This window comes from Semicossyphus pulcher, unplaced genomic scaffold, assembly GCF_022749685.1.
Source record: "Semicossyphus pulcher isolate SPU_LCO1_2020_fin unplaced genomic scaffold, fSemPul1.0.p SCAF_10, whole genome shotgun sequence".
NCBI classification, from domain to species: Eukaryota; Metazoa; Chordata; class Actinopteri; order Labriformes; family Labridae; genus Semicossyphus; species Semicossyphus pulcher.
The window spans coordinates 24,171,881-24,184,266 of NW_027211604.1; the positions used below are offsets into that span (position 1 = coordinate 24,171,881).

General features: G+C 46.1%; 1 protein-coding gene across 7 annotated transcripts in view; it reads right to left on the reverse strand.

The window, feature by feature from the left end:
• Positions 1-158: 158 nt before the first annotated feature.
• ncor1 (nuclear receptor corepressor 1) overlaps positions 159-12,386 on the reverse strand; it is a 68,212-nt gene continuing 55,984 nt past the window's right edge. For 4 of the 7 annotated variants that reach the window (XM_069670235.1, XM_069670214.1, XM_069670227.1 and 1 more), the window contains exons 32-46: positions 11,347-11,571; positions 10,954-11,142; positions 10,363-10,512; positions 8,132-8,353; positions 7,780-7,915; positions 7,132-7,607; positions 6,899-7,015; positions 6,277-6,425; positions 5,964-6,178; positions 5,731-5,874; positions 4,741-4,886; positions 4,185-4,238; positions 3,893-4,087; positions 3,626-3,802; positions 159-2,876 (exon numbers count right to left, since the gene is read on the reverse strand). In XM_069670235.1, coding sequence (XP_069526336.1) covers positions 2,680-2,876; positions 3,626-3,802; positions 3,893-4,087; positions 4,185-4,238; positions 4,741-4,886; positions 5,731-5,874; positions 5,964-6,178; positions 6,277-6,425; positions 6,899-7,015; positions 7,132-7,607; positions 7,780-7,915; positions 8,132-8,353; positions 10,363-10,512; positions 10,954-11,142; positions 11,347-11,571 — 2,792 coding nt within the window. In that variant the 3' untranslated portion in view covers positions 159-2,679. The remainder of the gene's footprint in view (positions 2,877-3,625; positions 3,803-3,892; positions 4,088-4,184; positions 4,239-4,740; positions 4,887-5,730; positions 5,875-5,963; positions 6,179-6,276; positions 6,426-6,898; positions 7,016-7,131; positions 7,608-7,779; positions 7,916-8,131; positions 8,354-10,362; positions 10,513-10,953; positions 11,143-11,346; positions 11,572-12,386) is intronic. The other 3 variants (XM_069670222.1, XM_069670250.1, XM_069670242.1) reach the window with 3 other exon arrangements.

Sequence of the window (12,386 nt, forward strand, 5' to 3'; positions counted from 1 at the left end):
TTGCCAGAGCCCTGACACGGGCACTTTTAAGCAGCCGTTAACTGAGTGTTATAGCGGATGGTATTATGAATACACCTTCAGTTTGACTAAACATAGTTAGCTCTTTAAACCATCATGTAAAAAAGAAGAAAGAAATCAACTACTATTTGGCAAATTTAATTATGCAGGGGCAGGCCTGCTATTGAGTAAAGCCATGATGTACCCACACAGCTGATTTTAATATGGCTCATGCATATATTACAAGGACCAATGTGATTATTTGTGTTATATATGATTTTATGACATTATGTAACTTAATCAACATCTCGTATTCGACATATTTACTCAGATTTCCACAGAGATGTTTGTTGTTTTCTGGAGATGGAGATGTTTTAATATACCACAAGTTGCAATTTATATTCACACAAGTCATAAATGAACCTGAAGTTTTGGACTTGTGACTTAAGAGCATGCAACAACCAACAAGAAGAAAATCATGGTAGTCAATAAATGGATGGCACAATTATAAGGACCAACACATTTTTCAGTGGTGAACTGATCCACTTTATTGATTGGTCTGAACTCTTGTAATAGCCTACTAAGAGACATTGTGCGATACAAACATTGCATTTCAACATCATAGGATACACGGGTTTTCAAGTCTCAATTTCAAAAAGACAAAAAAAAGTCATCACTGTGTGTTTGTTTGATAGAGAGCTGAAAAGATGCTCCAATTCTTTTTCGGCTTCATGTCGGATTTCTTTAAGATTCAAGTTTGTAAACTTTTTTTTGTCATTGCCTTTGTAAACACATAACATCCCAGTTTTAACGGGATGATAACAAAGATGTTGAAAATGACAGGAAATAAAAATCTGAACATGTGCTATGACAAATGATTCAAAGCAAAATGAAAGGAACAAAAGAAATATCAAGTTTAGAGCAGAATGGATTTGTTAACTGAGCAAAGTGAAAGCTTAAAAGCCATTATATTGTATTTTTCACATATCTAAAAAAAAGACTAGCAAAGGAACGTTACTGCCATTTATGAAGTTGACCTAGTATATAATTCATATTCAAAGCTTTATGCCGGTTGAATGACACAATGAAAGCAGAGATTAAGTGGTCATGGGCTTGAATCCCCATGACAGCAAACTCCTAAACATTTAACGGTACCATACACTCAAAACTGTAACTGTGATGCAGGTGTCACACTAGAAAATAATGTACCAGCTACAAGAAAGGCAGGAAGTTCAAAAACATCCAGATTTCTGTGAGTGGTGGGAAAAACTTAAAGCACATCTTAGTATACTCCTGTGCTGGAGGTTGAATAAGTTACACAGCAGGTAGTATGATTTTTTTTTTTGTCAAAAGCTACAAAGCAAAAAAGTGCAACAATGGTGCAGACCATTCTTTATGTTTGGTTAGTTTTGTCTTCTTGTATAATGGAAAGACAATTTTACAGAGTTCAGATTTTTGTCAGGACAGTATCAAAAAAAAAAAGAAAAAAAAAAGAGGGACTACAGAAACAAATACAAACATCAAACACCAACGTATATCTCTGAGAAAATTAGTTAAAGCTGCCTTCTTTCTCAAGTCACAAGGCATGGCAAAACCTGACACTTTTTATTACCATGACAATGTTGCAGAGCAGATCATTCTGGACAGGTTGGAAACTGCAGAGAGAGACAGCTACATGTGACACACCATGGCTCTATTGAAAAAAAAAAAAAAAAAAAAATTGGCTCACTTTCATTATTCAGACGGGGTCCAGGAGTAGTCATCAGGATATCTTTTCCGGCAAAATTAAGCTTATATCAGACTTTCACCTTTCTGCTATGACACCAGTGTTCTTAACTTGTTTTGAAGACATTTCTCTGTCTAGAACGGGGTGACAAGTTACAATCCATGCATCGTCTCCACTGCGTGGCAAAGACAGGCATCGAATATCAATGCTGTTTGAAATGTTAGTCTGTGTGTTACATCCTTGAATGTCCGCGATGTTCAGGCTCTGGTGGTGCTTGGTGGAGGGCGCGCAGGGCGGCACGATCTCTGTGCTCCACTCATGGTACAAGTACAAACCAAAGGTCCGGTCTCTCGTAGCGTCGCTGTGGTAAAAACGTTAGAGTGGGTGTCACGTGATGTGACGTGGGGTGGGGGAGGACTGAGGAGACCATCTGTGATATTAAAGATTACACCCCAACTCTTCCCATTTTAAAGTGGATCAATTTAAAAGCGACATTAAAATAAGAAATAATCAAGTTAAGAAAAACACTGCAAAAGGTTACTCTATTTACATACAATGATTTTCTTAAAGACAAGGGATATCTTTACAGAAATCAAACAAAAAAATTCAGAAATAGTCTCTTATGTTGTTTCTTTTTACATATTAAGTTCTTCATCTTCTCTTTAGCTCATTTCGTCCCCTCAGTCGAGTTTTGTTTATTCCCCCCCCTCGACAGGCTGGGTGAGTGCTTCCAAAAGCGAGTCTTGTTCTGGAGAGCCCTGCCTGTCACAGGCTGCTGCTTGTACTCTTAGCTTACAGCCAGGGGGCGCCATAGCACCAAAAATAAAAAGGACACCACCCCATCTACTTGTCACACTCGCCAGTGAGCAAGTTAGTTCTAGGAGACAGGGGGGGTGTACAGACAAGCCTCAGCGCAGACCTCTCCTCTGGTTATCGGGGCCCGTAGCGAGCAGTGCTCAGTCGTCGCTGTCAGACAGGGTCTCGTATTGCTCCGACAGCAGAGGCTGCCACACGCGCGTCTGAGCCACCGGGGCTCCAGCTGGAGGCGGCTGCTGCTGCTGCTGGCTCTGTATGGTGGGGGAAGCGATGGAGGTGGGTGGTGTGCTGCTCAGCATGCGCATGGTCAGCGGGTTGTAGGGGAACTGCATGGATCCTGGACAGTGGAGGACAAGAAGAGGAAGTTAGTATTTCTTTTTGCCTTTATTTGATAGGACAGTGAAGAGTGACAGGACATATACATATACAGAGGCCTGCTGCAGCTGATCTAATCCGGCGCCTTGAAAAGTGAGTGATTAGTTTTTTTGTAAGCATTTTTTAGAAACTTTTTTCCCTCAAATTATAATTTTATTACATTCCCAGGCAACAAAATTGGATGTAAAAGCACGGACAACAATATGGTTCATTGTCAGAGCAATGAATTTAAAGTATAGTAGTTATAGTTTAACAAAAATTAAACGCTCTTTGACTCAAAGACTAGCTGTGCCACAAAAAGTCTGGAGATCTGGTTATTCCAGCTTTTTGATCCTAACTAAAGTAGGTGTCAGAGGTCTGACATGTTTCACCCTCTGTCACAGATGAAGGTGTCCCATATTACATTTAAAGAGACAGTAACCTTCTACCACCATGTACATCTCAAACATCTATCCAGATCTTGTAGGAGTTTCCAAATGCAGCATCTTTTGGTCAGAGCCTTTTCTGCACACCCTTTAAATATTTGTCAGTACCTACAGGGGAGACAGAAGCTAAATATATAGTTCTGAACTCTAATCTGGTTTGTGTCTGTATCGCCTTGTACATTTCTTACCAGCTATTCTGTAAGTTACAGCGTTCCCAAAACATGGAAGTGGTTTGAGCAGACGAGAGTTCTTGCAGAGACTAATCTCAGAAGGTTGAACAGCTCACCTGTGGATGAGGGTCGGTCGTCCCAGCTCCATTGGGCTTGGGCTTGGGCTTGTCTGTGATAATCTCCATCAGAGTGGACAGAGGACACAGAAGAGGGGCGCTCCCCTCCAGCGTAGGCCTGACCCAGGTTTGGTGACTTTGATTTCCGGCTGTTGGCTTTGCCCTGCTTCTGCTTCCCTGTAGATTCAAACAGGCAGAGTGTGTCAGTCAGCAACATGTCCAACATGAGCTCCTGTAAGAACGTCCTGTAAGAAGACTCGTGCTTACCCATACTTGGTGATGGGTTGGCCTCCTGGCGGGCGTCACTGCCTGAGCCTGGTGTGTTGTTCATGGCCCCTGCTCCTCCCTGGTGCTCCTCCTGTCTCTCCTCCAAGTTGCCCATCAAGGCTTTGCGGATGATGTCCTCCAGGCCCAGGTTACTGGCTGGGTCACTGAAGGAGTGATTCCTGGGGTTGATGCTGCCTACAAGTAACAACAAGACAACCAAACACACAATTAGAAAGGAAACATCAATTAGACTGAACAATGAAGTATGTGAGGGAGTGTCACTGCTACTTACTGGAGCTGGTTACAGCCGGCAAGTTGAAGATCTCTGTGCCTGGCTGTGCGTTTCCTGCAAGACAATTATCATGTGGAGAAAAAACTAAATGTCTGACAGTAATGTGAGTTTAACATGATTCAGTAAGTCTGAGCACCCCTGGTAGCCTAGGGCCCTTTGACCTCCAGGATGTGGAAAACACAGAGAAACAGCTAAACCTGATAATCGAATCAGAATCTGAAAATAAATTCTCAGGGCCCTAGTAGACCATTGGTTACAGCGGACGCCATATTGCAACGTGGCCATCGCAAAGGTGATTCCAGCCAGCAACCTTAGATGCCTGTTACATCCCTCTCTCTCTCCCCCATTTCCTATTGCTACCTCTCCTATCTGATAAAGGTGAAACAAGTAGTTGTTCAAATGTTATCACGTATATATGATCAGCTTGAAAAATGAGAAGGATTTAAAAGATTAAACACAGATGTCTTGCATGCACACACATTAAAAGAGATTGATCCACCATCTGAGGCATGCACGTGTTAGTCTGAAGAAAGAGGATAAGAAGAGACCCACTTACCAACATCAGAATCACCGACACCAGAGGTGGAGTTCAACTTACGAAAGATCTCCTGCTTCTTGGACTTCACCATCGGCGAGGTGTTCTCCAGCTTGGTGAAGAAGGAAGGCAGATAGCTCACGCTCCCCGGGGACCGAGAGTCGCTCCTTGAAAGAGACAAAGGGCAGAGAGTCAAACAGCTCAACAGGTAAAGAGGACAACAAGCCTGTGGCACTGCGCTCTCTCTGAGTGCTGACAGGAGGGGAACACTCTGCCTGCTGGCATCGGTACGACAAATTTATTTACAGTGAGGCATCAAATGTCAGCGTGCTAACAGGAAACTAAGTTTAGCATGTGTAAACAGGTGTAGAACATTTTATTACAGGCCCGAAAACATCTTTGTCACAGTGAACGTACACAAGCTGCACCAATGCTCTCCTTTTTCTTGTTTACTCTTTCTTGTAACTACTATTTAATATGATTAACCTTTATGTTCTGTCAGCTGCTACATCCCTTCAGTATTCAAACTGATGCAGAATCTATTGTCACATGTATTAAGAGATGACCTGGCCTGAAAGCCTGACAGCCTTAAACTCTCAGCTCTGCCTTCCCCCTCCTTTTTAAACGCACTAGACGGAGTAGTGGCCCTGACGTCAGCGGGGTAGGGGCTGACACATGAAGTCACATGACATAGCGAATAGCAATTTTAAGGGAATGATTTATGATACGATGTCCTATATGATCAATACCTCAAAGAAAATGTTTTGCAAAGATACGTCCTTCTTTCCCTGCTCCTAGCCATGCCCGTTACACAGCCTTAGGTTGCAAAGCACAATGGGAATTCCTTTCCACCACTACGTTTAGAAAAACTCCAGTTTCTCAGGGGTGAGATGACCACTCCCCCTTGATCTCAAAAAAACACATGACACCCTTCTCTTCACAGACTAAAGGAAAGGGCCAAGCACTAGCTAAGTAGCAGAATTTGGATGCAGCAAACTGGCGATGGTGTACCTGATCTCAGAGTTGTCAGCCTCTCTCCTCTGCGGTGGAGGCCCACCCCCCTCCTGTTTGTCCATGCCTTGGTAGCTCTGTGGTGGAGAGATAGGCTCATAGTTCTCCATCTGTCTGCCGCCACGCTCTGGAGATTTACCGGGCCTGGACGGGGAGCAGAGAGACACAAATGTTAGAAAGATGATGGGGAATAAATTGAGCGATAAATCAAGGTTAACTGCCGGTCAGTGTACCTGGGTCTGGGCTTGTCTGCGGCATTCTCCGGGGAAACTCTGCTGGAGGGTCTCTGGTGGTGCTGGGCCTGGACCTGATTCTCCGGACTGTAGCGGCTGGGCACCTTGCTGCGACCCGAAGACGACACAGGTGGCCCAACGCTCTGGAATGTGGCTGAAGCTGAGGAGACCGGAGGAGGGTCCTGATTCCTGGCGAAGTCCTGGGTTATGATATGCTGCAGGACAGGAAGTGACCACAAAACCAGGTGAGTTAGGTATAACTGGTGGCTGTGTTTGTACTTGTTACTGTTCCATATTCTTCAGCTTTTCTTACCGAGATGTGGTCCGCTAAGGTCATGACCCGGTGAGTCTTGGGGACCTGGGAGTAGCCGTCAGCCTGTGAGGAAGGGGGCTGCTGGGGACTGGGCTGTGGTGGCTCCCCTGCTGGGCGGTAACGACCCATGTCGTAGCCCCGCATTGCAGCTGGGGAAGGTTGAACAGGGACACAGGGTTGTTATTTTGGGGGTGAGTTGAGGAGAGATATGACGGGGAGGAGCTAAAAATCTGTTTGCCAACAGCAACTGATCTGAGTGTGTGAGCAGGTGACAGGAATAACTTCAAGTGGAGTCTGGTGACCAGACTGCTGCTGAGGAACGATGTCTGACAGTGTCGGATGGAAAGGTCGGGGGGTGAAGGATTTCAAGCTGAGGTATGTTTACTCCACTCGACTAGCGGCTAAATTTAGCCTTCATGGACAGATCTGTTACATGTCACCTTTGACCTGAACGATCATGTGAAGAAACTGAAACATTAACACCAAGAACTATAACCATGACCATAAAGTGAGAGAATATATAATGGTTCTTTATCCTTAGTGTGGGTTCTCCCATTGTTCTCACTAGAATGATCGCTGTTGTTGAGGACAGCTTGTTGTTTAATATTCTACATGTTCGTACCTGCTGCTTGTTGCTGCCCGTCCTCCTGTTTGTCCTGGTGGGATTGGACTGGGGAACTAGCAGGACTGATCACCTCGATGGCTCCTCCACCTGTGTTGTCATATCGACTGGATGACACTGCAGGACGAGTATGTATGATGAGAGAGTTACACTTTATGTTAAGTAAAGTTTATAATGTTTATGTTAGGTACACTTCTGTAACGTTTGAATGTTATCATCTACAGCACACTCACAGCTGCTGGAGGAGTCGGAGCTCTGGGAGCCTCGCTCTCTGGAGTCTTTATCCGAGGCAATCTGCCTCGTGATGATGACATCTATGAAGTTAGCAGCCGTGATCGTCGTCTTTCCTCGAGTCCGAAGCTCCTCTTCGATGCGGGACTTGGAGCTTTGAGCGCCCTTATCCTTAACCCCGCCTCCAGGGCCCTCAGAGTAGGCTGAATGGGGTTTTCCCCCTGGCAGAGACATGGCTCCATATGGTGACTGCATGGATCGCCTTTCTGCCTCCTGCTGCTGCTGTTCGGCGAGAGCTCGCCGAGCTGCAGCCGCCAAAGCGATGTCGTCATCTCGCTCGTGTTTGTTCTCCTTCACCTTGGCCACGTCCATCTGCGGGGCGGAGGCTGCGGCGTCCACCAGAGCCGCCAGAGCATCAGCTGCAGTACTGTAGCGAGAGCCGCTCTGGGACACTGATGTGGGTTCTGATGTATGTGGCCTGAAGAGCAAATAGAGACACGAACCCATAAAGCACATTTCCTCAATGACAGGGTCAAAGTTAGGCGTGTCTGACTAATGCACCTGAAGACTCCTGATGTGAACACTAGATACCTGACACACGCACACACACGACTGAAAGTGATCTGGTGTTAATGCATGATAAAACTTACATCAGAGAGGTGATGACACTCTTGCCCTGGAAGATGCTTGGCCGTTGCTGAACCACGACCTCCTGCGTCCTGAGGGAGGGAGAGGGGGAGTGCAGATAACCTCGACTCCCTGGCCGGCCTGGCTGCTCTGGTCCACCTGATTCACACACACACACACACACACACACACGTTGTAACAGTCAGTTTTAAAAAACCAAAACTCCAACAATCAAGACAGTACTGCGCTACTCAATGTATACACTTTTTCACCTACAGCATCAGCATCAGTGTATTTTGTGTGCCACATTGTATCAAAGTAAAATGCCAGGTATCAATCTTTGATGTCACTCTGATTCTGACAACAGGGACTCACCACCACGCATGTAGTCATTGGTTCGCTCCCGCTCCCGTTCCCGCTCTCGTTCTCGCATTTCCCGCTCCCTCTCCCGTTCCCGCTCTCGTTCCCTCTCCCTGTGCTCCCTTTCTCTCTCCTTCTCTCTCTCTTTCTCCTGCTGCTCCCGGTCACGCTCCCTCTCCCTTTCCCGTTCCCTCTCCGCGCTGGCAGCAGCGGCAGCGGCAAGGTGGGCTTGGTGGCCTGAGGAGGACAACGACCACACAGACACACAAACATACACACAGAATTTACACACACACACTTCTCATGGGGTCTGAACGCTACGGCCTTGCTGACAATTACCACCCAATCTTGGTCATACTCCGCCAAGGGCTCGGCCACACTTATACACCTATTTTTCAAAGCTCATATTTCACCCCTCCGTTAAAAATCTGTCCATGCAACCTTTGTTTCACAATATACCATTGATAAACGTGATCAGAGCGCGTGTGTTGTTGTTTCAGGAGCGTTCTCATGAGACAAGCAGAGTATGTATGACTTATTGTGATGAGCTCATCGCCCCCCCAGACCCTCAGTGGTACAACATTCAAAATGTTTCATCATTTGTATCTTGGAAGGAGTTTTCCAGATGCTCACATTTCAGTTAACTTAAAGGGTGGGGGGGTATTATGCTTATTTCATATTTCACTCTGTGGTACCCGTGGAGTAGCTTAGCATAATTTACAGTTAAAAAAGCTCAATATCTTTGTCACACTGGTGCTCTGTGCAGGCCCTCATACAGCCTCTGCCTGAACCCACTCAGGGGGGGATTCACTCAGAATGAAGTGCAGCCCCCGATAGCTCTTTACATTGTGCATCATTTGCCCCCACTATCTGCTCCGTCTCAGGGTCCAATTCACAAAGCAAATTGCACTGATGATTTTCAAGCGCAAACACGGCCATAAAGTTTCTCCGTGCAGTTTGCTCTGGTTTTGTGTCTGACTGTGGAGAGAAGCAGCCTGCAGCTCCACACTCTGCTGCGCCGTGCTGCGCTCTCAGGCATCAGCTGAGCGCACACTGACGCAGCTCAGCTCCAGGCACAGATCGATGATGGGCAGAGAGAGGAGGGGGCAGCTGTTTAACAGTTTGTTGTAAAGTCCAGACTCAATAGGAGTTTACTTGTTTAACTATTCGAACGGAGCTTTATTTTTTAAACGAGCGCGCAGCTGCAGCTCGTTCAGATAATAATCCCCGTCATGCATAACGGCTCCAAAGTGTGCCCGTGTGCCGAGGTCGAGCCTCGCACAGCCTCGGACTGATTGGTCTCCTGATTATAATTATCATGACAAAATATCATTAACAGAACGTTTTTACAGACAAACACATTTTTTGATCACACAAAAGGTTTACCTGTCGTCATGATCAGTGTGAACTCAGAGCGTGACAGCCCTTATAATACTGCACCAGTTACCACCAGCTCTCTGCAGACCGTATTATTTCTCTCTAACTGCGCGCTGCTGTTAGCGCTGCTGTTAGCGCTGGTGTCTGTGAATGAGGTGCTTTTTGCCACAAGTCTCATTCGCATACAAAGAGGCCAAATCTGCCCCGAATGTCTGCACAATGACTCATTTAAACAGGATGTTTGCACTGCAGCACACTCTGGGGTGCATCTTGTGTCTTTTTGTGTGTTTATATGTCTAAAAATGTGAAACAGCATAATACCTCTCTTTAAACACAGTTTCAGTGTCAGCACAAAGCCAAGAAGAAGCTACGTTTTTAAAAATACGTGTTACTTATGTACAAGAGGACTAGGCCCCAGGAATATTACCATATTTACCATCTGAGATGAGACCACTCAAGGTGCTCACAGTGCTGCTGCTTTAGATGCAAGTCAATGCAACCAACACCTTAATTATGCCTTTAACCTGTGTCAAAAAACAATTATTATAATACGTCATAGAGGCTGAGCTGCAGACGTGACCTTCAATCACTGAAAGGGTATGAACAATACATTTCAAACCTTGATTTAAATGCACACTTTCCTCGAGGAAAAGAAAACCACTCTGTTGTGGTGCAACCATGAGACAGGTCTGTGACCCCTCCCAGCATGTTTGGAAGACTCGACTTGATCTGAGGAAGAAATGGCCCTTCACACCTCAGGCCAGTGCAGGGCTGCCCTCTTACAGAGGAGTGAGGGGACAGCGACACCGTGGTAAGGAGGATAAGGGAAGACGAGGATTGGGGAGGGGAAGGGAGGGTGGGGTCCTCACCTGGCGATATGGAGGTTGGGTTGAAAGCCCTAGGAGGGAAAGGGGGCTGAGCTCCGGGGAGGTAGGCGATGCGTTCCAAAGTGGGAGTACCTGTTCCCCCAGGGTGAGGCAACAGGATAGTTGGAGGCATCTGGGCTAGATCAATTATCCCTTTTACAGACAGAAGCAAAGGGCCAACGGTGAACAACAAGAACCAATCCATCAATTTCTGAATGTATGAACACCGTATACACTTAGCAGTAACCCATCACCTTTGTCTATCAGTGCTCCCAAATACAGATTGATCAGTAAGCAACAGGGCTGCAAAGGGAATAGTGGAATAGTGGTCAACTTGTAAGAGGCGACCACACAGCAAATGGAGATTTGGATGATCATACCCAATAGAGAAATTGAACAGAAGCCAAATCATTTGCAGCCCCAGTAGAAAGAGCAAATCAGCTAAATTTGACCAGGTCATTTGCTTCTGGGCGTCTGGAAAAGGTAGCCACTACTTCACAAGCACACAGTCTGCACACAGTCCCTCCTGCTCAGAGCCATCCCCCCTTGCCTGGTGTGGCAGGTGAGAGAGGGTCAGCAGGTGGAGGGCCGTACCTGGGTAAGGGATAGCGACGGGCTGCTCCCGTGGTGACATGCCTCGGGCCATGTCAGGTCGAGGGATGACTTGCATCTGCTGCGAGGTGATATAATCGTTAAGGATGGTCTGCCGCGTGTTCTCCATGGTGTACAGCTGGTAGGTGTTGTGGTAGCCTGTTGGGGACGGCTGCCTTGGGAACATGAACGCTGTTGTAGAGGACAGCAGGAGAAGAAAAAACAAAACAAATGAACAGAAGGCTCACAGATACCGATCGAGACTGCTGACGTCAATCGCTGAAAAAGATCCTGGACATGTAATGCCTATGAATTAGGAGCTGCTTTTGTCAGTTTACTCAGAATAAAGGCTTTAATTCTCTTCTCTTTGTGGTGGAAAGAATTTAAACACCGTACCGGGATCCAGCACTCTGTGGAAGGCGATGGTGGGGTCGAGATGAGGAGGCAGGTGGGCTCGGTACACTTCCCCAGGAACCACGGGCCGGTGGTGGGGGTCGAAGGGGCTGTGAGAGGCTACAGGGTCACCACCGGACACTGGGGACTTGGCTGGGACATTGTCCCTCTGTGTCGGGGTCATGGCACTCTTCCTTTCATGTGCAGCAGATTTAGAGCTCATAGCACCTTTGTGAGAGAGAGGAGCACACATGACTCATTTAGTTAGTTAAGTTGTTATGTGTAACTGTTGCACTACATTAGGAACAGGGGGATTGTGTGGATTAAAGCACAGACTTGTCTTTTGAAGGTGGGGGATTAGCATTTCAGCTAGCACGTTTTCTATGTTCTTCACGTTTTGTTGAAATATGTTTACTAAATGTTGTAAATAGATTTTAGTATTAAGTATATTGTTAATCATTATTCACAGATTCAACATAGAAATGCAGAATCTGTAGGCAGCGACGTGGCTTTGACAAGTGTTCTGGTTTCCTGAACTATGCTTGTAGTCCAAGTTATATTGACCAATCACGTATCAGCAGGCTGCGGCACATGCAGGAAGAACAGAGCAAGAGCAAACGCAGGCAGAACGTAATCCTCCATAATGACATCACAGCTCCATCAGCGTCATCTGACAACGATTCAGCTTCTTATTAACCTCTTTAAACAGACATCTGCATGCTAATAGCTAACAGCTAACAATCTGTTCTAGATCCGAAATTCAACTTGAGATGAATTCCCTGACGCTGTGTCATGAAAGCCGTTCAGTGTTCAGATTTCCCAACTGAATCGAATGCATCAGATCGATCCAACCTCGGTTCAACAAACGAGCATTTTAAAAGTTTTCTTCTCCGCTTGAGGACCTGACAAAGCTTCATTTTGACTTTTGACAAACGGGCGCTCCTCTCCTCCGGGGGGATTTAATGAACCAAGAAATGACGACATTTATTTTGCTGACGTATCTGGAGGGGGCGAATTTCGCTTCCCTTTTGATCTGAACACAC